The following is a 21824-nucleotide window of genomic DNA, read 5'->3' on the forward strand; positions in this document are numbered from 1 at the left end:
AGTGCACATTATAAATTTCTCCATGAATAGGTAAACTCCATAATTAAAATCTAATCACCCACCGTAACATGATTATATAACTGTTACATATACATGGCCTCGTTTGAGAAGTGGCTATTTTAGTAGGCTATTTGGCTTTTTGGCTATTTTAGTACGCTAGTTTAGTTTTTTGTGTTTGGGAAGATAAGATGGATTTTATTTGAGTTGTTGTATTGAAAAATATGTTGAAATGATGTTTGAAGTTAAAATGACAAATTTACCCTTGACTTTATTTTTCCCAAAATTGATATATAGGGGTAATATTGTAATTTAACAAACCTGCAGCCTACACTGTTGGAGGCAGTGTAGGCTGCGCTGCTGCAGCAGCCGGTCAAAAGTCAATTTTTTTTTTTTTTTTGAAAATTAATGGTAGGTGTGACTTTTTGGCTATTTTTTCATTTGAGACTAAAATAGTCTCCGTCGAGGCTTCCCAAACCACGCCATAATAAGATTGATCATATTTACATGACAACCTGTCATTGGATGGTGTTATTACATATTGTAATTTATTTATTTTTTGGGTTCCTCATACTAAGCAACTGACATGCACTCATGGGCGGAGCCATGTTTTCAAACTTTTCCCTAATATTGAATTTTGTTAAGAATGGAAGTTTAATTAAGTTGTGTAGTTATGTATATACATATATCTAGTCGCACATGATGGTACAAATGGGGATGTAGCTCAAATGGTAGAGCGCTCGCTTTGCATGCGAGAGGCACGGGGTTCGATCCCCCGCATCTCCAATCTTCTTTTGCATTTTTTTTTCCTTTCTTTCTATATGAGTGGTTCTCATCTCAGACCCATTTGGGTTCGATCCCCCACATCTCCAAGCTTCTTTTACTTTTTTTTTTTTTTCCCTTTCTTTCTATGAGTGATTCTCATTTCAGATCCATTTGATTGTCCGGATTGAATATAAGAATTTAAGATATACTATGTTTGGTTAATATAAGATAAGATTTGATTGTCCGGATTTGATATAAAAATTTAAGGAGAATATATAATACTTAAAAAAAAAATGGGATATAATTTGTTGTAAGATATGAAATGGGTTACATATAAGATAAGATTTGATTGTCCGGATTTGATATAAAAATTTAAGGAGAATATATAATACTTAAAAAAAAAAGAAGATATAATATGTTGTAAGATATGAGATGGGTTACATATATTGTAAGGTCACTTATACTATATTTGATTAATATAGGATGAGATAAGAGAAGAGTGATTATTTTTGACCTGTGGATGAAAGATTCCGTATAATATGGGATAAGAGAGTGATTATTTTTGACTTGTGGATGAAAAATTCCCCATATCCGACAGTGAGGATATACATATCATGGGGGGGTAGTATTGCATATTCACTTTTGCATCATATATTATCCGGCCTCCCTATATCTGGAGCAACTAAACACGAGATATAGGAAAACAAAAAAACATGTAAGAGCCACCTCATATTATATCTGACCCTACATATCTCGACCTGATATACAGTAAACAGAGAAGGGCTTTCTAACCCATATTTTCCGTAAAATTCCTACCACAAACAATAAACAAGAAGCTAGATAGAATATCCATCCTCATACCATAGATAATCTCCTCCTAACCCTTATTTTTCTGTAAAATTCCTACCACAAATAATAAAGCAGATGAATACCCATCTTCTTCCTCGGAATGCCATAGATAAATAATGTCCACAGAGCAGTAAAAGCTCAAGATATTTTCATTGATGTTGGTAACATCCATATTGATAATTTCCTATCTTTGGAAGAACCAAAACTGCCATCACAGTGAAACTTCTTCCTCATTTTTTTGGTTGGGTATAAACCACGCATCTTTAATAAATTGTCCACAGATTGTAAACGCTAAAGAGTGAGAAAAACTTCTTTACAGGATTTCCATGTTCTTTTAGTTCCCTTTTAGGCATCTTTTCTAGTCCTTTAAACTTGGTCTGCCTTATATCCTGCTCGGGGCCTGTAAAACTACTCTAGCTCTCTGAATCTATATCAATGGAGCAAACAGCACAAGTTCAAACTATGGCCTTGAGCTTCTCCCTCTTGAACTCGCTATAATCTTTCAACAACCTACCATTAACTCTATCCTTCATGTTCTCCACCAATCTCTCGAGCACCTGACATAAATGATACCAATGTAAAAAACTTATAGACCTCCTGCAGTTTTTATTTCTAGTAGAAACTATTTAAAATCACAGCGGAGAGTAATTAATGCACAAATGGGTTTGATGGTCTAACCGACTCTGCAATGTCCCGACGAATATCTTCAGGCACCAAAGCAAGGACGGGAGGGAGAACAAAGCTTATGCTCATCTGTAATTGACCTTTCAGTCGGGTTTGAGTTCCCCGTCTCTGAGCGTGCAAGGCTCCTTTAACACCGAGGGAAAATTCAGATGGCTTGACGATGTCATTTAGACCTTGGAGTTCCCACCTTATCTGCACAAAGAACGACTTGAAATGTATGTTAGAAATGCTTGAGAATGAAGAATAGTTCATGCATATTATATATAGCTTGACATTAAATATTTGCATCTTTTTTTTTTTTTTTTTTTTTTTGGCAGACTTACGATGTCAAGCTCAACAACCCTAGTGATATCTTGAGGAACTCCAGGTGGATAATCAACCCCTTCTGATTTACATCTCAATCTCATGTCTATCACTGGCCAGACAGTCAGGAATAGGAACTGTATGGGTAACATTTGGACTCTCCACTCTTCCTGCATGGAACAAATGCCCAAAAACATCACTGATGCACAAACAAACATGAAGAGATAGAGAGAAAGAGAGAGAGGTCCCCCCGACTGAAGATGCCTGGTGCGTACCGAAATGTTGAAATTGACATGAGGGTATTTAGCATAAGTTTCCTGGCATCGCTTTAAGAGAATGATGAAACACTTACCGTGTGAAGAAGCCCTCTAACTAATCAAGTGGGGCAAAACCTTGAAGGTTGCATTTGGATTTGAAATGAATTGGGCACTAGCCATTCAAAGCAGAAAAGCTCAAATTTAAAATCCATCTATCCAAATGGAACCTTAATAAACATCTACAAGATTTTCTGATGAAACTTTGACCTCCGTTAATGCTATCTGATAGAGCATTTTGCCTCACCAATTCCTTTCAAGACAGGGCTTGAAGTACAAATTCAACTAACCAGTGTGTGGGTAGACATATGTTCTCCAGCTTCAAAATTCCCCAGAATTACCTTTCAGTTATCCTACATGATACATCATTGTTGTATGCCATGAAATTTAATTGGCATGATGAGTTAACTCTCAGAAGAGACTACAATAATCAGTGTTTGCTGAGAGGGAGATTAATGATATAGAGTTGAGCCGGACAGATTTGGACCGGACAGAGTTATGCCGGACAGATTTGGGCCGGACAGAGTTATGCCGGACAAGCGCTGGGCCAAGTTGTATGGCCCGGCCGTGAAGAAAGCTGCTTGGTTAAGGCAGCGCGTGAATTGAACAAAGCTGCGAGGATCCGTGGTAATGACGCCGGGGTACCTGTTTGCTCGGCAGGTTGGTTGACCGCGGACAAGCGTGAGTTGTCCCAAGCTCGGCTATGCCGAGATGCCGCCGAGTCCGGTCCCCATCTGAGCATAGCTGTTGGAATACTTGAGCAAGAAGCGCAGCATGGCAGACGATGGCCGAGATGGTACTGACCGGCTGCCGAGCTCCCAGGAGAATGGGAGGGCAGTTGGGTTAGGTGGTGCCCAGCAAGATTTGTGCTGACAGATGGGATAGTAGCACCACGTGTCGAGAGACGAATGGGAGTAGATTTGGGGTGCAGAAGGTATATAAGCGAATCTGCGCCCCCCATGCGCGACAGATGAACATTTGGTGAGACATACACTAAACACTCAACACTCTCCCTTCTCTCTATCTATCCCCTGCGTGTGTGTTCTAACTTGATCGTCGGAGGGATTTTCCGGCCACACACCGCCGGGTAGCTCATCGTTATTTGCTCGCAGGTGATCGGACAGTAACGGAGCTCAGAAGAAAAGAGTACGGGCTTGCCGGAATATTTGCGCCCCGTACAATTGGCGCCGTCTGTGGGAACCTTGACAAACAAAACCTTGTCTTCCAGGCTCGTCTAATCGCCGTCTACGGCGAACAACGATGAGATTCCGTTGTCTACCATAGACGAAGCCACCCCGGAGTTCACCCGAAGGAGAGAAGGACCTCCTGCCATCCATCCAATGGCAGACTTGGAGACACCCATCGGAGGACAGTCAGGAGACACGCGGGATAAGCGCGGAAGAAGTTATGGTCATTCACGAAGTCCGGACGGTCATCGGCGGCGGAGAGAATCACATGCCCGACGTCTGGAACACAAGTTGAGGGACCAAGACGCTGTCATCCGGCGAATGGCGGCAGAGATGGAGGAGCTCAGGCGGCATGTCAAAGGGAAGGGTGTAGCTGGAGTGGGTGACCACAGTGAGCGCACCCCATCCCGCCGTTCAGGCGGTCAGAGTCAGCGACGCACTCCATCCATTTCTATTACCAGAAGTTACCGGGTTGGTGATTCCGACGTGCATGCAGAGAAGTCTAGCGCGCAAGACAGCACCTACCGACCCTCACGTCCGGCGACGACGTCGAGGTACTCTTACTCCGCTCATTCAGAGGATTTGCGGGCGGTCTTAAAGGAGCGGGCTCGCCGGCGCGAGGCTCAGAGGATACCGGCGTTCCAGCGGCTATCCTACGGGGTTCACGCCAGCGAGGAGGTCGGAATGCCTCCACCCCGCCAAGCAGCGCCACTCCTAGTGGATTCAGATTTGGCCAAGCTGAGTGCCACCCCTTTCTCCCTGGAAATAGAAACTACACCGCTTCCGGCAGGCTTCCACCAACCAAAGTTCACACTTTACGACGGGAAAACCGATCCTTACATGCATGTGAGCCACTTCCGACAGGTTATGGCCGGACATAGACGAAATGACGGACTTATGTGCCTGATCTTCCCGTCAAGTTTAGGCGAGCTGGGCTTGAAGTGGTTCGAGAGGTTGCCGGAAGGGAGCATACAACGGTGGCATCAGTTGGCTGAGGCCTTTGTGACGCGCTTCAAAACCAACACAAAAACACCAAAGGAAGTCGATTATTTACTGAGTGTCAAGATGGAACCGAGCGACACATTGAAGGCATACAACTCTAGGTATTGGGAGACCTTCAACGAGATCTTAGATTGCCCGGTCAACCTTGCAATCACTCAATACAAGCGTGGTCTCCCGGTCGGATACAGACTGCGGGATTCGCTTACCATGCACCAACCGACGTCCATGGGCCAGCTCATGCAGCGCATCAATGAGCACATCCGAGTCAAGGATGATGCGTCAGCATCTACCGTGAAGGCAACTCCGATAGCAACAGACAAGAAGACAGCAGGCAAAGTGCACGCAGTTGGGCAAGAGTCCAGCCGCTCAAGTGACTGCGCAGAGGAATCGGACCGTGGCTCGAATCGCAAAAATCGGGGTAGAGGACGTCGGAATGACCGGGATGACTACCCCCGAGATGACGTAGCAGATGCAAACAGAAGGTTGAAGGCAAGGACTAGCATAACCACGGTCTTCAAGATTCCGATCTATCGCATACTTAGTGAAATCCGAGACGAGGAGTATGTCCGGTTTCCTGCTAAGTTGGGCGATGGACAAAAGGGCTACAATCCTTGGTATCGTTGCACGTTTCATCGGGAGCGAGGCCACCAGACTGAGGATTGTTTGCCATTGAGGCAACATCTGGAAGAGCTAGTCGCGGCCGGGCACCTGGATCTTTACATTGATGGAGGCGTTAAGGCAAATCAAGTTCCGGTTGATCCGCGAGGACCGGATGACCGAGATGCGCCTCCTCAAGGGGTTGTGAATATCATCCACGGCATCGTGGAACCGGCGCGTGTTTGCGAGCTCCGTGGTATGATCAAGAAAGCAGAGCACATGAGGGTCAGTTCAGCCTGCGCTCAAGAGGGGGAAGACGGAAACGAAAGATGTGATCAGTTTCTCCTCAAGGGACTTGGAGCGCATTCAGACACCGCATAATGACGCCTTGGTAGTTACACTCCGCGTCAAAGACTTTGAAGTGAAACGGATCTTGATCGATCAGGGAAGCTCGGTCGAGATCATGTACTACGATGCTTTCCAACAGCTCAAGCTCCGAGATACGGACTTGGCCCCGGTGACATCGCCGTTGGTTGGTTTCAACTCACAACCAGAGTGGCCTTTGGGAAAGATTATCCTGCCAGTTAAAGCGGGATCCGTGGTCAAACAGGTGGAGTTCTGGGTATTACAGGTGCCATCTACTTACAATTTAATCCTTGGAAGGGGGTGGCTTCACGCTATGCAAGCCGTGGCATCGACTTTCCACCAAGTAATGAGATTCCCCTCGGCTATGGGGGCAATCGAGGAGATTTGGGGCGATCAGGTCATGTCAAAGCAGTGCTTCGTGGCGGTCAACGGGAGCCGGGCAGCCAAAGGACTTGTCCAAATGATTGAGGGACCGGAGGACCAGGGTGTCTTGGATGATGTGGGCACCAAGGCCGAAGACAAAGCTGTCGAGGAATTGATGGAGGTGCGAATTGATATAGAGCAGCCGGACAAGTTCTTCTTGCTTGGCTCAAGCCTTACGGCCATAGAACAGACCGAGATGGTTGAGTTTTTGATGGCCAACATCGAAGTTTTTGCATGGTCGCCTTACGACATGCCCGGCCTCGATCCTAGTTTTATTTGCCATCATCTCAATGTCTTCCCCGGTGCCAAGCCAGTCATTCAGCAAACAAGGAGATCGGCGCTGCATCACGCCGAGGTAGTTGCGGAAGAAGTCAAGAATTTGCTAGAGGCACGAGCAATTCAAAAAGTACACTATCCTCAGTGGATCTCAAATACAGTGGCGGTACCGAAGAAAAATAGGAAGTGGCGGGTTTGTGTTGATTACAAGACCGTCAACCGAGCTTGTCCGAAAGATAGCTTTCCCTTGCCTAGAATTGACCTGCTTGTGGATTTGACGGCTGGACATAACAGACTAAGTTTCTTGGATGCCTACCGTAGCTATCATCAGATTTCCATGCATGGCCCCGACTGAGAAATTACCTCCTTTACTACACCAAGGGGACTCTTTTGCTACCGAGTCATGCCTTTTGGTTTGAAGAACGCCGGGGCGACTTTTCAGAGGATGGTGACCAAGATGTTTGCTCCTTTGCTGGGCCGGACAATGGAAGCCTACATTGATGATATGGTGGTTAAAAGCCAGCATCAGGCAGATCATTTGTCCGACTTGGCTGAGATGTTTGCCATTCTCAAAAAGCACAAGCTACGCCTGAATACGTTTAAGTGTGCCTTCGGCGTGGGATCTGGAAAATTTTTGGGATTCCTAGTCACGAACCGAGGTATCGAAGCAGACCCTACACAAATCCAAGCCGTGCAAGAGTTAAAACAGCCTAGCTCGGCAAAAGATGTGCATCATCTGGCCGGAATGGCCGCCGCGCTTAATCAATTTATAAGCCGGTCGTCAGATCGCTCCCGCCCTTTCTTTCAGTCCCTAAAATCTAAGTTCTCCTGGGATGAGGAGTGTGACCAAGCCTTGGCCGAGCTCAAGGAGTATTTGTCTTCAGCGCCACTGTTGGTCACACCGGAGCCTGGAGAAGAGCTTTATCTTTATTTGGCCATATCACAGCATGCAGTCAGTGCGGTGCTTGTCCGGGCTGAAGGAATCAAGCACCTCCCCATCTTCCTATGTTACATGGACTCTTCAAATTAAATCAAATACCCGTGTCGGACACCCGACACTCGGACAAGGGTATGGGATATGTGTCGGATACTTTTCAACGGATACTTCTTATATAATTGTATATAACACTATTATTATATGTATATATTGTTATATAATTGCTATAAATGTCATTTTGACACTAAGTTAAATATAATACCATTTTATCTCACATATTAGATTAAAAATATAAAAATATGACCTTTTTTGCCGAGTCCGCGTATCCTTAAATTTATGATTTGATGAGTCCGACCTCTAGATACATACCCGCACCCAACACCCGTACCCGAGTCCATGTAACATAGCCATCTTCTATGTCAGCAAAACTTTGCTACCGCCAGAGTCGAGATACTTGCCGTTGAAGAAGCTTGCTTTGGCATTAATGATGGCTTCAAGAAAGTTGGCACACTATTTCCATGCACATACCGTCATCGTCTTGACCGAATTCCCCCTCAAAGCTTTATTTGAGCGGGCAGACTTCTCCGGTCGGATTCTTAAGTGGGCGGTCAAGTTGGGACAGTTTGATGTGAAGTTCCAGCCGCGCACTGCCATCAAAGCCCAAACTTTGGCCGACTTCGTCGCCGAATTCTCGCCTGGAACTCATCCGGTATGCCCGGTCGATATTACCGCGGCAGATGATGAGGTACACGCAAGACCATCCGGGATACAATAGGTTGGTGGAGGTAGCGATGCGGAGTTTGCGCACACCACTGAAGCACCCTCAGTCTGTACGGTTTTATCACCCGGTAATGCAATGACGGAGTTGAATATCACCGACCAACCAGCTCTGTCCGGTCCCACATCACCAAGGAGGGAAGAAATGGAACCACACAGCTCAGAGCCTGCGGCCGGCATAATACCGCAACCTGGTGATTCGCCTACGGACTTGAGCATTGCAGATCAACTTGCTGAGTCCGGTGCCAAATCGTCAAGGGTGACTGAATTGGAACTGATCAACACAGAACTTGAAACCGCACAGCCGAGCAGTCGGGATTCCATCAACCTTCAAGCTTCTCAAGACCCCTCAGAATGTTGGAAGCTCTTTGTGGGGGAGATGTGGAAAACTTTTATTGATGGAGCCTCGAACCGTCACGGCGCCGGGCTTGATATAGTTTTGATATCGCCAGACGGGTTGACAATTGAACACTCTATCGCCCTTGGCTTTCCAGCATCCAACAACGAGGCTGAGTACGAGGCGCTTTTGGCCGGTCTCAAAAGCGCGCTTCAGATGCAAGCTTCCGAGCTAATGGTGTACAGTGGTTCCCAGCTTGTGGTTAACCAAGTCGCTGGGATTTATGAAGCAAAGGATGACAGAATGGCAATGTACCAAGCTTTGGTCAAGGAACGCATCAAGCAATTTCAGGCAATCAGAGTTCAACAGATTGGCCGAGAAGAGAACAACCGAGCTGATGAGTTGGCCGGCCTCGCCTCAATGGTTGATTGCGCATCTCCTAACCCCCTGTTAATTGAATATCTTCCACAGCCGAGTATTGAAGAAACCAGGCAGACGGAAGTACTCTGTGCCGAGCTAGGTCCTTCCTAGATGGACCCTATCGTCATTTTTCTCAGAGAACAGACTCTTCCAACCAACAAGAAAGAAGCACACAAAGTGCGTGTAAAGTCAGAGCGGTTTTGGCTCTCTCCTTCAGGCATTTTGTATAAAAAGTCTTTCACCGGTCCATACCTGAGGTGTGTGCACCCGAGTAGCGTGGAAACCTTCTTGTATGAAATTCACGAAGGCATCTGTGGCAGTCACATAGGGGGCAGGTCCTTGGCCTACTGCGCTATTTCGCAAGGCTATTGGTGGTCGTGCATGCAAGTCGACGCCCAGAAATATGTTCGCAAGTGCGAGAAGTGCCAGAAGTTTGGGCACCAGATTCACCAGCCGGCCAGAGAACTTGTTCCCCTAACCAGCCCTTGGCCTTTTGCAATGTGGGGATTAGACATAGTGGGGCCGCTCCCGACAGCTCCAGGCAACCGGAAGTTCTTCATCGTGGCAACCGACTACTTCACCAAGTGGGTTGAAGCCGAGCCTTTGGCAACAATCAAGGAGAAAGACGTGAAACGGTTTGTCTGGCAGAATGTGGTAACACGGTTCGGCGTCCTTAAATTTTGATCTCTGACAACGGCACCCAGTTTGACGGTCGTCTATTCAGAGGGTTTTGTGAAGATTTGAAGATTGAATTCTACAACTCCACCCCGGCTTACCCACAGTCCAATGATCAAGCCGAGGTGTCGAACAAGACCATTCTTGACGGGCTGAAGAAACGGCTGGAGAAGGCGAAGGGGAAGTGGGCTGAGGAACTCCCCAGCGTCCTCTGGGCATACCGCACAACCCCTCGAAGGTCGACCGGGGAAACTCCGTTTGCTTTGGCTTATGGCATGGAAGCGGTCATTCCATTAGAAGTTGGCATGCCCACTCTCAGAAGTGAAAATTTTGAGCCCGAGCTGAATGCCGAGGCCATTGCTCTGGAGTTGGATCTAGTGGAAGAACGCCGGGAAAAGGCTCTTATCCATGTGGCCGCCTACCCGCAAGAGCTCTCCAGGAAGTACAACAAGACGGTGCACCCCAGACCGTTCAAGGTGGGTGATTGGGTCTTGAGGAAAGTTATGGGTAACACCCTGGTGCCAGGTGAAGGCAAACTAGGGGCAAATTGGGAAGGACCCTACAAGATAACCAGTCTGGCGGGCAAGGGGGCATACCACTTGGAGGATCTCGATGGTAGAGGTATACCCCGGCCATGGAATGCGGCCAACCTCAAACTGTACTATTTTTAGCTTCTGTTTTCTTTTTTGTGCAAAGAAATTTTTTGCGCAAAGAAATTTTTTGCCTTACACTTCAGAATGTAATTCTTTTTGTCAATATAGCTATAATGAGAACCCAAGTACAGTAATACCCAGAATGTGCCTTACACCTCAGCTATGTCTAAGAGTTGAGAATTTTACAACTCATTTGGAAATCTACATTACAGTAATACCCAAAACAAGAAAGCCTTCCCCAACTGCACATCCAATTGGGCATGATGATTTGACTGATGTGAGGCCTTTTTTTTCTTTTTTTTTCTTTTTTTCTTCATATTTTAGATGCAATCGTATAGAGCATGTGAAGAGATCACCACAAACATATGTTCAAACACAGTTTTGGCATCTCAACAGGAGGAAAACAAAAGCCAAGCAATTGAATCGATTCCACAGTGTTAAGGACTACAGAGCACTCTGTTTACCATGGGTGTTATCTATGAATGAAACCCATGATACAACCGCAACGCAAGACTAGATGTAACCTCATGGCCTCATTACTACAATTAAACATTACATAAATTAACCCCCCCCCACCCCCCCCCCCCCCCCCCCCCCCACACACACACACACACACAGAGGGAGAAGAAAACAAGGGTTTACAGGAAAAAGGAAAAACCTCATTAAGTCGTTGGCTTCTTTGTTTGTCAGGGAACATTGCTTTGAAGACTCTGGGTTTATCCTCCAAATATTGATCGAAAGAAGCCTGCAAAAGAAAACCATCAACTTCAAATGCCCAATTCCACTCGTAAAGAGAGAGAGAGAGAGAGAGAGAGTACCCGAGGGGATTCATAGAGAGGGATGTCGGTGGAAATTCTAGAGGAGTAAGTGGCGGGTTTCATCATCTGGTTCTCAATGATCATCACTGTCGATTTTGATTTTGATTTTGATTTTGATTGTGATTTATCAATCATTAATAGCTCAAGGCATTGCCAATTTGGAGGACTCAGCTTCTTCCCCTTCCATCGTCTTCCTCGTCCGCTGAATTGCAACCCAGTAGTCGTAGTGGACATTAACAGCAAGCTCTTGCTGCATGAAGGAGGAACCAGCGAACCCATCACAATCTCACCCAGTCTTCTTCGTCTGTTGTTGCTTGCAGAGGCATTACACTGTAAACAAACACAGAGTGAGAAAGAGAGAGAGCGAGAGAGACGCACACGTGTAAAGGTAAGGCATTTGGGGGAAAAGGAACAAACAAGGACAACCATTATCTAATTTGGGCGCGATATCTATCTGACGTGGCTATCTATGGGTGGTCAATGCGAGCTTGTCACACTGCCATGCCTTGTCCACTTCCACGTGTCCCAATTTTGGCTTTGCTAGCCCGAGTCTGGATGAGTCCGGACCCTCGGCCGCAGTTTCCTGTGACGGTCCTTGCGGCGAGTCAAACCACGTCGTTTTGATTATTTTTTTTTTAAAAATTTTTTGGTCCCCCCTATTTTCTATGTTCTGTCATTTATTTATTTTGTTCCACAATCCTTATTGAGGGAGAGGTTGCGTGACTTCGTCCAAATGAGCGGTTCGAATTATTTATAAGTTAAGTAAATTATAATTATAGGATTAATTTAATTTTTTTGTGAATAATATATAAAAATTAATATATATTTAAAAAGGTCTAAGTTAATTAAGGCTTTTTTAAGCATGAGTTAAATAACACATGTTATTTTAACATATTATTTTATTTGGATTATAAATATTTTATTTGAATCATATCACTTATCTACTACAGTATTTTAAATTTAATTCATATTTTATAATTTTTTTTTGTTATAAAAAATTAAAAAAATATATTAATCTAGCACTTCTCAAACAATCCCTAATAGCATCTCCAACCCTTATACTTTTCATCAAATTTAACTTTTTCTGTGTCAAAGTATCAAGAGTTTTTTTTTTAAAAAAAATAATTTAGAGAATTCATCCACTTTTCAAATTATTTGTGAAGTTAACATATTTTTTGAAAATTACATTTTCAACATGTAATTTTAATTTGAAATCACATGTTAAAAATACAATTTTATAATGACATAAATTTCACTAAGATATATAGTATTTTTAATTTAAAATTATATTTTCAAAATACGACTTCAAAAAATAGGTTAGTTTTTTAAATATTTTGAAAAGTGAGTTAATTATCTAAATATTTTTTTTTTAAATACCCATATCAAAGGAGGAAAAAATCAAAAAAATTCATTAAATGAAGGGAGCCTTTCCCTTTTGTCAAATTTAAATTATTACCTTTGGGTTAAACATTCCACCGGACATCTTTTTGGATATCTACTCAAAAGTAAATTTGATTAAATTTTTTGTTCACATTTGGACCTAGACAATCGAAAATGTGAAAAAATTTATTAAAAATTGTAATTTAACATTGAGAGAACAATATTAAATTAAATTTTTATTTAAATTTATTAAAATTTTTGATACAACATTAAGCCTCTGTTTGGGAAGTGGGTTAGCTTTTTGGTTTTTTGGCTTTTTTTGCTATTTTAGCCTGGGCTAAAAAGTTTGGTTTGGGAAGGACTTTTTGGCTTTTTTGACTTTTTTTGTGAGAGAAGAATGTAATGATTATGGGTTAGATGTGATATTTTATTTTTTATGACTAAAATAACCTATTTTGTCTTTTGTGGCTAAAATAACTAAAAAAGCCCCGTTTAGCTCTTGCCAAACGGAGCCTAAAGATGTTCTAAATCAACATATAAATAAGAGTCGTGATAGAGGCCTCGAATTCGAGGCCTCGAATTCGGCTCGAATCCCAGCAGCCCCCAAAACGACGTTGTTTTGGGGTTTTTTTTGGTTTTTTTTTTTCTTTTCTTCTTCCTCGTTCGAACAGAACCAGAGGGGATGGAAAGGGAAGAAGAGAGAGAGGAAGGGAGAAGAAGAGGGAGCCGCCGGTGGGCCAGACTGGAGGGGACCATAATCACCGGGAAGAGGAGGAGGAGGAGGCGGAGGCGGAGGCGACGGCGGTGCAGCTGCTGTGACGAGCTGGATCGGGCGACGATCGGACGGTTGGCGAGCTCGACGAGCTGCAACGGCAAGTCTTCGGCGAATCCGGACCCCCTCCCCTCCCCTTCCTCTCTCTCTCTTCTTCCCCTCCCCTCCCCTCTAGTTCTGCGAAGAAAAAAAAAATGATTTCGAGGCAAATTCGAGCCTCAAATTCGAGGCCTGAATCATTAATCTATAAATAATCAAAATAAAATATCTTTTTTATTTTTTTATTTTTTATCCACTGTCATTTGACATTAAAAACTACGTCGTGTCGTAAGAATTGAGAACAGCACGACATCGTTTTAACAGCTTCAACACATGGATATAATATGAATAGCCCACTGCATGGATGTCTTGTCTCTGTCTGTGATCTGATCTCCCTCCATTGTCATCAATCCAGAAGCAAAAACAGAAGAGCGAAAGAAACGATGTCGTACTATCCCAAAGGCCACCACGACGGTGACGACGTCGACGACTTCGACGAGTTCGATCCCACCCCTTATGGTGGCGGCTACGACATTGCCCTCACCTACGGCCGCCCTCTTCCCCCATCGGAGAACACCTGCTACCCCACCACCTCCACCTCCACCTCCGACTACGATCGCCCTCAATACTCCTCCTACTCTCAGCCCTCCGCTTACGCCGACGAAGCCCTCGACAACGAGTACAAGAGCTATGCCCGCCCCAAGCCCCGCCCTGCTCCGTCCTACGGCGGCGGCGGAGAAGCCGAGTTTGGCGGCACTGGGTTTGGATCTGGTTCGGAATATGGCCGGAAGCCTGAATATGAGAGACCCGGTTCGGAATACGGTTCTTCTGGGTATGGTAGGAAGACTGGATCTGATGAACCCACTCAGGGATACGATCGTAGACCTCAATCGGACGTGCCCAGTTCGGAATACGGGTCTGGGTATGGGCGGAAGAGTGAATATGAGCAGCCTGGGTCGGAATATGGATCTGGGTATGGTAGGAAGCCGAGTTACGGGGAGGAGGAAGATTACCGGAAACCTAGTTATGAGAGGCCAAGCTATGGGCGGTCTGAGGAGGAAGATTACCGGAAACCGAGTTATGAGAGGCGCGGTGATGACGATGAGGACTATGGCCGTAAGAAATATGTGAGCCTAACATTCCTTTCTCCTTTTGATTGGTTTACTTGTGATTTTACAAATTCTTTTGTTGTTTTGTTTTGTTTAATATTAATAATTCATGATAATTTGTGTTTGGATTTCTAGTTTTTGAGATTTTTGGATCAAGATCCTCTCTATTACAACTTTGAAATGGAGATTCCCATTTCAATGCATGAGTGTGCAATAATCATAATTTTAAATCCTCCTTAGTCTTGATTTTGAGATATTCCGGTGTTATACTCCTCGTTACACCAATGCCGTGCCTTTTTCTTTCATTGAATGAGTATTGTTCACTAGCTCCCATATTACTCAATCGATCACAGATCTTTATGTTGAAATTAGTCTAACTCTTTGGATTTTATATTTTCTCTGCATTGTAGTGTTAATTAGGAAATTCCCATTTTGATGATAAATGCACATGCTTAGTTGGCCTATGATAATAAAACAATGGTCCTCTTATGTTAATTCATTGTATTGATCAAAATGCATGTTCCTATAGTACGTCTTAACACCAAAATTTGAACTGCACCATGCCCTCCAAGGATTAAAAAATTTCCATCTTTTTTTCCTTCAACTTTCATGGCTTCCTAGTTCCTTGTCACTGAACTTCTCATATTCCCCGTGTTAATTTTGTTGAGTATCTGTTAAAACTATTGTTGATGTTCTCTATCATTCATTTTCTTGATTTTTTTTCTTTGTCATTCGTTTATTGGTTTCGTTTTCTTTTTCTTTTTCTTTTGAATGCTTCATAGAATATATGGTATGCATTGTTGTTTATATGTCCCATGGGTTACCGAAAAGTCATTTTTTCAAGTATATAATAATTGCTATAATTGCTCCAACTATTATACATGCTTGTGCAAGGTGGACAAATAATTCAAAAAACATTGAGTAGTGATTTAGAAACAAAAAATCCATGCTGTAAACTGATACATAATGACTTGGCTGAGTTTTGAGTCTATCACTTTAGAACAAAGAGTCCATTGAGATGCTTTTAATTACCCAAATAATACTGCCACATCACTCTAGTGCAATATTAGATAGACAAATTCTGGTGGAATAGTGTTTTCCAAAAACATTCTAGTACCAAAGGACATCATGGAAATTTATGGCTTAAATGTTGTGTTGGTCGTTTTTTGGTTTTTTTTTTTGGTGGGGATAGGCTTGGGGTATTGAGATTGCTTGATCAAGGAATATTAAATTGGTATTTGGGCAATGCACAACAATGTGCTATATATAAGGCCTATCATGCACGAACGCGGACACGGACACGAGAATACGCAAATTTTCAAAAAATAGGGGACACGACATGCTAAGGGCACGCTCAATATGTATAATTTTATTTATTTATTATATATAAAATTAAAAATATTATTTATTTATTTATTTATTTATTTACTTTAACAGCAAATAGCATTCATAAATTAAATTTATTTATGAATAAAAATAATTTTTTCTAGTATTTATGTTCAGATTCATAAAAAAATATTCAAAAAATAAAAAATAAAAAAAAGGGGTAAAAAAGGGTTTCGTTAAAAAAAAAAAGGAAAAGAGAGAGAGGGGCACACAGAGTCAGAGAAAAGGGGGTCAAACACAGAGAAAGAGGAGGAGAGTGAGTCGAGAGAAAGAGTCGTTGAACAGAGACGAAGATTTGAGTCGAACACGGAGAGCAAGAGAGAGTCGACCACATAGAGAGAGAGAGAGAGAACACAGACATCAGAAAGAGAGACGACGAAACGAAGAAATAGAGACAACAGAAACGAAGAAAGAAGAAGAACGAAGAAGAAAAATGAAGAAAAGAACATACCCCAATCTAGGGCTGAGGGCTTCAACAGGTTCTTCTTCACCCCCCCCCCCTCCTCTCTCTCTTTCTCTCTCTGTCTTCGATGGGTTAGGATTTCTCCCTCTTTGTCTCCAACATGTCCCCAGGTGTGGTTGGCTAGGGAAATTCATAAAAGAAAAAAAAGGCAGACACGCTAGGTAGAGCGTTCGACACGTGTCCACTGCGTGTCCATGTCCGACACGTGTTGAACACCTATACACTGCCTCCACAGAAGTGTCTGTGCTTCATAGTATAAGGCCAATAAAGTTCGAAAAATCTTTACATTTCCTGAAGAACACAGTGGCTGCATAAGATTGACCAAAATGCATCGTCTTATAAAATCTAACACGGTCTAAAAGGTTAATGCATGGCCTATGGCACCGGTCAATTATGCCTTTACTTGGCAGTTGGATAATTGAAGTGTTTTTTTTGCCCGTTTCTTGATGTGTTTGGTAGAGAACATGTGGAAATAGTTCAAGGCCAAAATCAGTAGATATGGTTTTGTATTTTTAGCATTGTTAAAAAGAAAAAAGGAAAAAAGAAAGTTTGTGGTAAGAGCTGATTGCCATATATAACCTATGATGCACAAGCTGTTTTGTGTTATTATGAGACAAGGTGTAGTCTTATTATCGTACATGACTGATAGGATAAAGTCAATACAGGTTATTAATGAGTTACACATACATTTTGCTTTTGTGCAAACTTGTAGTGGTGTACTATGCCCTCCAGTTCCACTTGAGCGCATCTCCTTTTGCTTAGCCAAGTCTTTGAAGTTTGATTAAAAATATCAAATTATTTTCATTATTGTTTGTGTTCACGTCTTGTGTTTGTATGCCCTGTTATGAAGTGGAGAATTTGCATGAGCTCTAGAGGAAATCCTTTATGGTGGAATTGGAGCAGTTATGAAAATTAGGATCCCCTGGCTTTTATTAATCTGTGCAAATTTTTTAAGATTGCACGCCAAATAAGTTGGTACTTATGTTCTGTTTTATATGTTAATGCTTCAAAGTGGGCTCTATTTTTGTTCGTAGAGCACATAAATGCTCCACCTTGATGTGCATACTTCTTTTGTTTTTCTAGACAATGACATTTTTACTTTCTTTCTGCTTGCTTTTCATAATAACCCATAATTGCCTCTAGGCCTAGACATGCTTAGGGGTGGCAATTTGAAACCGGCCCGATGGGGACCCGACTCCCCTACCCCGAATTGAGCGAGTTTTCCCTGAAAAATACCCCCGACGGGACGGGGATGGTATTTAAAAATTAATCCCTGAACAGATTCGGGTCGGGGTCGGGGACGGGGATAAGTGTCCTATCCCCGTACCCGGCCCGTCCCCGATCCCCGGCCCGGTTTATCCCCGATGTTAAATTACCATTTTATCCCTATATATATATAAACAGAAGATAGCCTGCTCCCTCACCCCCTTTCACTGATACAAGCCCCTCTTCCTCTTTTTCTCTCTCTTTCCCCTCCCTACGACTCTCTTTCTCTTCTCCCTTACAAACCCACTTCTCTCTCTCTCTCTGTTCCCTCTACTCTCTCTTCCGACACTGTTGTCCAACGTCGACTCGATCCTCCGACGCCCCTACCTCCTTGGACGCCACTATCACCGTGTTACCCCTGACCAGTGGAACTCGTCCCTCACTAGATCTTCGCCGTTGCAGATTAACTCCAGGGATTACAGATCGATCGAGCATGGTGCAGATTTACTCAAGATCTTCGCTGCTGCATGATTGATCGATTACAGATCTAGTTTTTCTCTCTCTCTCTCTCTCTCTCTCTCTCTGTCTCTCTCCCTCCTCCGTCGTTCCCTCAGATCTGTGTGTCTTATGTTATCATTTTTTTTTTTTTTTTTGTAGTTGATCTGTTAATGATTTGTTGTTGTTGATGTTGAAAATGTTAATGATTTGTTGTTGTTGATGTTGAAAATGTTAATGATTTGTTGTTAATCTGTTAAAGAGATCTGTGTTAATGATCTATGTTATTGTTGATCTATTTGATGATATTGATGGTTTTGTGCGTGTCTCAGTCTCAGATCTGTGTTTTTGTTGTTGAAAATGTATGTGTAATGTTGTTATTGATGATGTTGAAACAAATTTAGGCCGGGGAGTTTTTAGGGTCAGGGAAACCCGATCCCCGATCAGGGGCGGGGACGGAGAGAGTAATAGGTTCTCCATCGAGGATCGGGAACGGGGAGTGTGATCCCCGCCCCCCCCCCCCCCCCCCCGGTTGCTATTCCACATGCTTCTCATTTTAGTCAACACGATCGCCTATTGAGAAGTGGTAATCATTTCTTACCCTGATTGCCTTGGGATTGAGTAAGTTCTAGAAAAATTAAATATGGTGTTGTGTTGCTGCTATAAAAACAGCCACTTTATCTCAGATCCTACATGTGACGTGGTGGAGTCATCCCCTCCAGGGATACCTGTATGTAATTTCCTTATCTGTATATGAAAGTGAGCAGCTCAGATGGGTTATCAGTAGACAATAACTACTAGAACCTTCTTCAGTGTATCACAGAAAATAAAACCTACTTTAATACTGGACAAAAACTACAATGAGTAGAATAGCCCTAAAATTATCGACTTATCTATGTTTTTTTTGTTAAAAAAAATGTTGTTGTCTCCTTGTACTTTACTTGTTTGGGTTTTTTAAATATGAATCGTCATTTCAAGTAATTTTCATGTTTATGATTGTTTGGATTTTATTGAATTTGGCAGGGAGATGACGATTCTGATGATGATGATGATGAGAAGAAGAAACACCATCATGGGCACCACCACCGCAAGCATTATGATGATTAAATGGAATGCTGCTGGATAGCATCGGGAATGACATTTGTGCCATAGTAAGCTACTACTAAAATAAAGAGAAGGCGTGTTTTTCTCTCATTGTCACTACTCTTTTCTGAGTGTTTGAATCATAAACCTCTGGTTGTGTGAAACCATCTGAACTTTTTTATCATGTGCAGATGTTTTTCTGCTTTAGTATAATAAAATCCCAAAACTTACTGGTTTGGCTGTGCATGTTTTCATGTTATTAGTTGTGATGGATAAGGATGTTTATGCTTGAATCCATGTGCTAGTGTGTGTGACAGGAGAAAAAATTGTGTGGAACGGTTATGCAATGTCAAACTTGCTATAACATTGGTGTTTCTTTCTTCTTCTTCTTCTTCTTCTTCTTCTTCTTTTTTGTTTTATTCACATTTTTAAGAATGTTGACATTGTTTTTTTTTTTTAATATGCCAATCATTTAATTGTTTCATTGGCCACCACTCAGTCACTTGCGACACAAAACAAATGGAGTACTTTTTTAATATTCTGATACAAAATTTTAAGGGTGAGATCGTAAGAGTTTGATTTTTTCCAATATATATTGAAAAATTTTAAAGAACTATTTAGCTAAAAATTTCTTTTACTTATATTTAAAGCATCTCTAATAGTATGCCAAAATCATTTTTGGCTATATTCTCATAAAAAGCCTGTGCCAAATTTGCCACATCTGCAAAGATAATAGAATCTTGGGGTGGTTTGGGATGTTTTAAATAAATGTATTTTTTAATTTTTTATAAAAAGATGTATAGAAAAGTAAAGAGAAGATGTTGATTGATGTGACCCAAAAAAGATAAAAAGATAGACTAAAATAGGTTATGTCAAACAAGGCTTAAAGTTTCTTTGTGAGAAAGTGACAACTTCATTAAAATTTGCATCTAAGAGCATCTCCAACGGTAGTAGGCATTTTACCTATCTGAATATTACTATAAAGTATATATATTTTATTTTGCCTATCAACTGTTTTATGTTTTTACTCCAACTATGCTCTTTATTTTAGCTATTTATCCAAATACTATTAATTTTATAGAATGCCACGTCAACAACAAAGATGGAGGGAAATGATCCTCATGAATGAATACATTTTGCCTAGCGTTGAAGGCTAGCTACATGTAGCTAGTGAATATGAGTTGAGGCAAAATGCCTAATCATATGCCTAGTGCATTGGAATTGAAAAAAGTGAATCACACTAGGCATTTTAACTAACAAGTATTATATGCCTAGTGCATTGGAGATGCTCTAAAACTGCAAAACCTTTGTCAAAAATTTAGTGGTTGATTTAGAAAATGCTTCTCAAAATATACATTTTTTAAGAGACGCCTCAAATACATTAATACTTGAAGAGCAATTCTATTGGTGAAAGCCAATGGATCTATTTTTCAAAAAGCATCTATAGATAGTGTAAAAATGATAAAGAAGACATGGGACCGTAATATCAAGGTTAAAAAAGTATAGCCTTTGAAGAATTTGATTAACATACGTTAGCTCTTTCATCTTAGGCATTTAAATATTTATACAACCACCTTTGATCATTCAAGTGCGCAAATATGTTGTTGGGCCCAAGCATTTATTTGAATATGACATTTTTTAAATATGTTGTTGGCTCTTTCATTCTCACTATTCAAGTACACCAATGTTATTGAAGACTTGAAGGCCTAAGATCATCTGTGTAAAAAAGTTCGGAGGTTCTCATGTTTCAAAATTTTCACATTGTGTGATTAAAAATATATATTAAGGTTGTATTTGAACCATAGATTTAAGTAGTAATTTAGAAAAAGAAAGGAAATTTTGAATAAAATATAAGCTATTCCACCCCCTCCCCCTCCCCCTCCCCCTCCCATTTCCTTAGACTTTTTCTTTTTCTTTATGAATTGCAAAATTTATTATCCAAATACAACCTATGGAATAAAGCATAGAGATTCTAGAGAAAAAAGCATCCCTAGCCAACCTGAAGTGGTGTGAGGCTGGCATAAATTAACATAAGGGCTTTATTGCTGCCCTTGTTTTTCAGAAAATTATTAGATAATTTCAGAGTATCATGTGACATTGTCTACGTAGTTGGTTACTCCCAACTAATGAAAAGCTGCAACCCATACTAAGTTGCCATTGTCTACGTGATTGGTTACTCTCGTAACTAATGAAAAATAGCCCCCCACACACACTAAATGGGTCATCATTTTATTTACTGTACAATTTGAGTCAACAAGTCACATTGTAAAAATTTTCACTACATGATTAATTTGGGACACAATATAAATAATATCGCATGATATTATGAGATTATTGAATAATAACCCTAATTTTTCATAGTTTGGTGGGTACTCTTTGTATCGATGTTAAACGCGACAGTGCAGACTATATAGCTGTAGCCTATAGGGTATGCATTCACCAGCAGGGAGTTAACAGTTCACCAAAAAGCTAAAACCCCAATTTATAACGCCACAGTAAGGGAGGCCCCAC

General features: G+C 41.9%; 2 protein-coding genes and 1 non-coding gene across 4 annotated transcripts; 2 read left to right on the forward strand and 1 right to left on the reverse strand.

The window, feature by feature from the left end:
• Positions 1–710: 710 nt before the first annotated feature.
• TRNAA-UGC (transfer RNA alanine (anticodon UGC)) lies at positions 711–783 on the forward strand. Its single transcript has one exon. It is a non-coding gene; the product is annotated as a tRNA-Ala (tRNA).
• A 938-nt stretch (positions 784–1721) lies between these two features.
• On the reverse strand, positions 1722–11808 carry LOC114296496 (uncharacterized). Of its 2 annotated transcripts, XM_028240792.2 has the most exons (5): positions 11381–11808; positions 11221–11307; positions 2619–2768; positions 2290–2487; positions 1722–2168 (listed from the first exon to the last, which is right to left on the reverse strand). In XM_028240792.2, exons 1-5 carry the CDS (start codon positions 11657–11659, stop codon positions 2067–2069), a joined length of 816 nt encoding a protein of 271 aa, XP_028096593.1. In that variant the 5' UTR covers positions 11660–11808; the 3' UTR covers positions 1722–2066. The 2 variants fall into 2 exon arrangements, with proteins under 2 accessions (XP_028096593.1, XP_082755322.1); XM_082899196.1 differs by lacking the exon at positions 2619–2768 and having other exon boundaries at positions 11381–11785.
• A 2041-nt stretch (positions 11809–13849) lies between these two features.
• Positions 13850–19559, forward strand: LOC114296516 (uncharacterized). Its single transcript, XM_028240819.2, has 2 exons — positions 13850–14698; positions 19254–19559. The coding sequence occupies exons 1-2, from the start codon at positions 13916–13918 to the stop codon at positions 19335–19337; spliced, it is 867 nt and encodes a 288-aa protein (XP_028096620.2). The 5' UTR covers positions 13850–13915; the 3' UTR covers positions 19338–19559.
• The last annotated feature ends 2265 nt before the right edge of the window (positions 19560–21824 follow it).

The sequence above is a fragment of the Camellia sinensis genome, chromosome 1 (assembly GCF_055761805.1).
Source record: "Camellia sinensis isolate YWXY chromosome 1, ASM5576180v1, whole genome shotgun sequence".
NCBI classification, from domain to species: Eukaryota; Viridiplantae; Streptophyta; class Magnoliopsida; order Ericales; family Theaceae; genus Camellia; species Camellia sinensis.

Bases quoted from the DNA above. Each gene is read 5' to 3' on its own strand.
- LOC114296496 (XM_028240792.2), bottom strand. From the start codon at position 11,659: ATGGGTTCGCTGGTTCCTCCTTCATGCAGCAAGAGCTTGCTGTTAATG. The intron at 11,308-11,380 runs GTACTCTCTCTC...TTTCTTTTGCAG, and splicing joins CTCTCTATGAATCCCCTCGG to GCTTCTTTCGATCAATATTT. The intron at 2,169-2,289 runs GTTAGACCATCA...CATTTATGTCAG, and splicing joins GTCGGGACATTGCAGAGTCG to GTGCTCGAGAGATTGGTGGA.
- LOC114296516 (XM_028240819.2), top strand. From the start codon at position 13,916: ATGAATAGCCCACTGCATGGATGTCTTGTCTCTGTCTGTGATCTGATC. The intron at 14,699-19,253 runs GTGAGCCTAACA...TGAATTTGGCAG, and splicing joins ACTATGGCCGTAAGAAATAT to GGAGATGACGATTCTGATGA.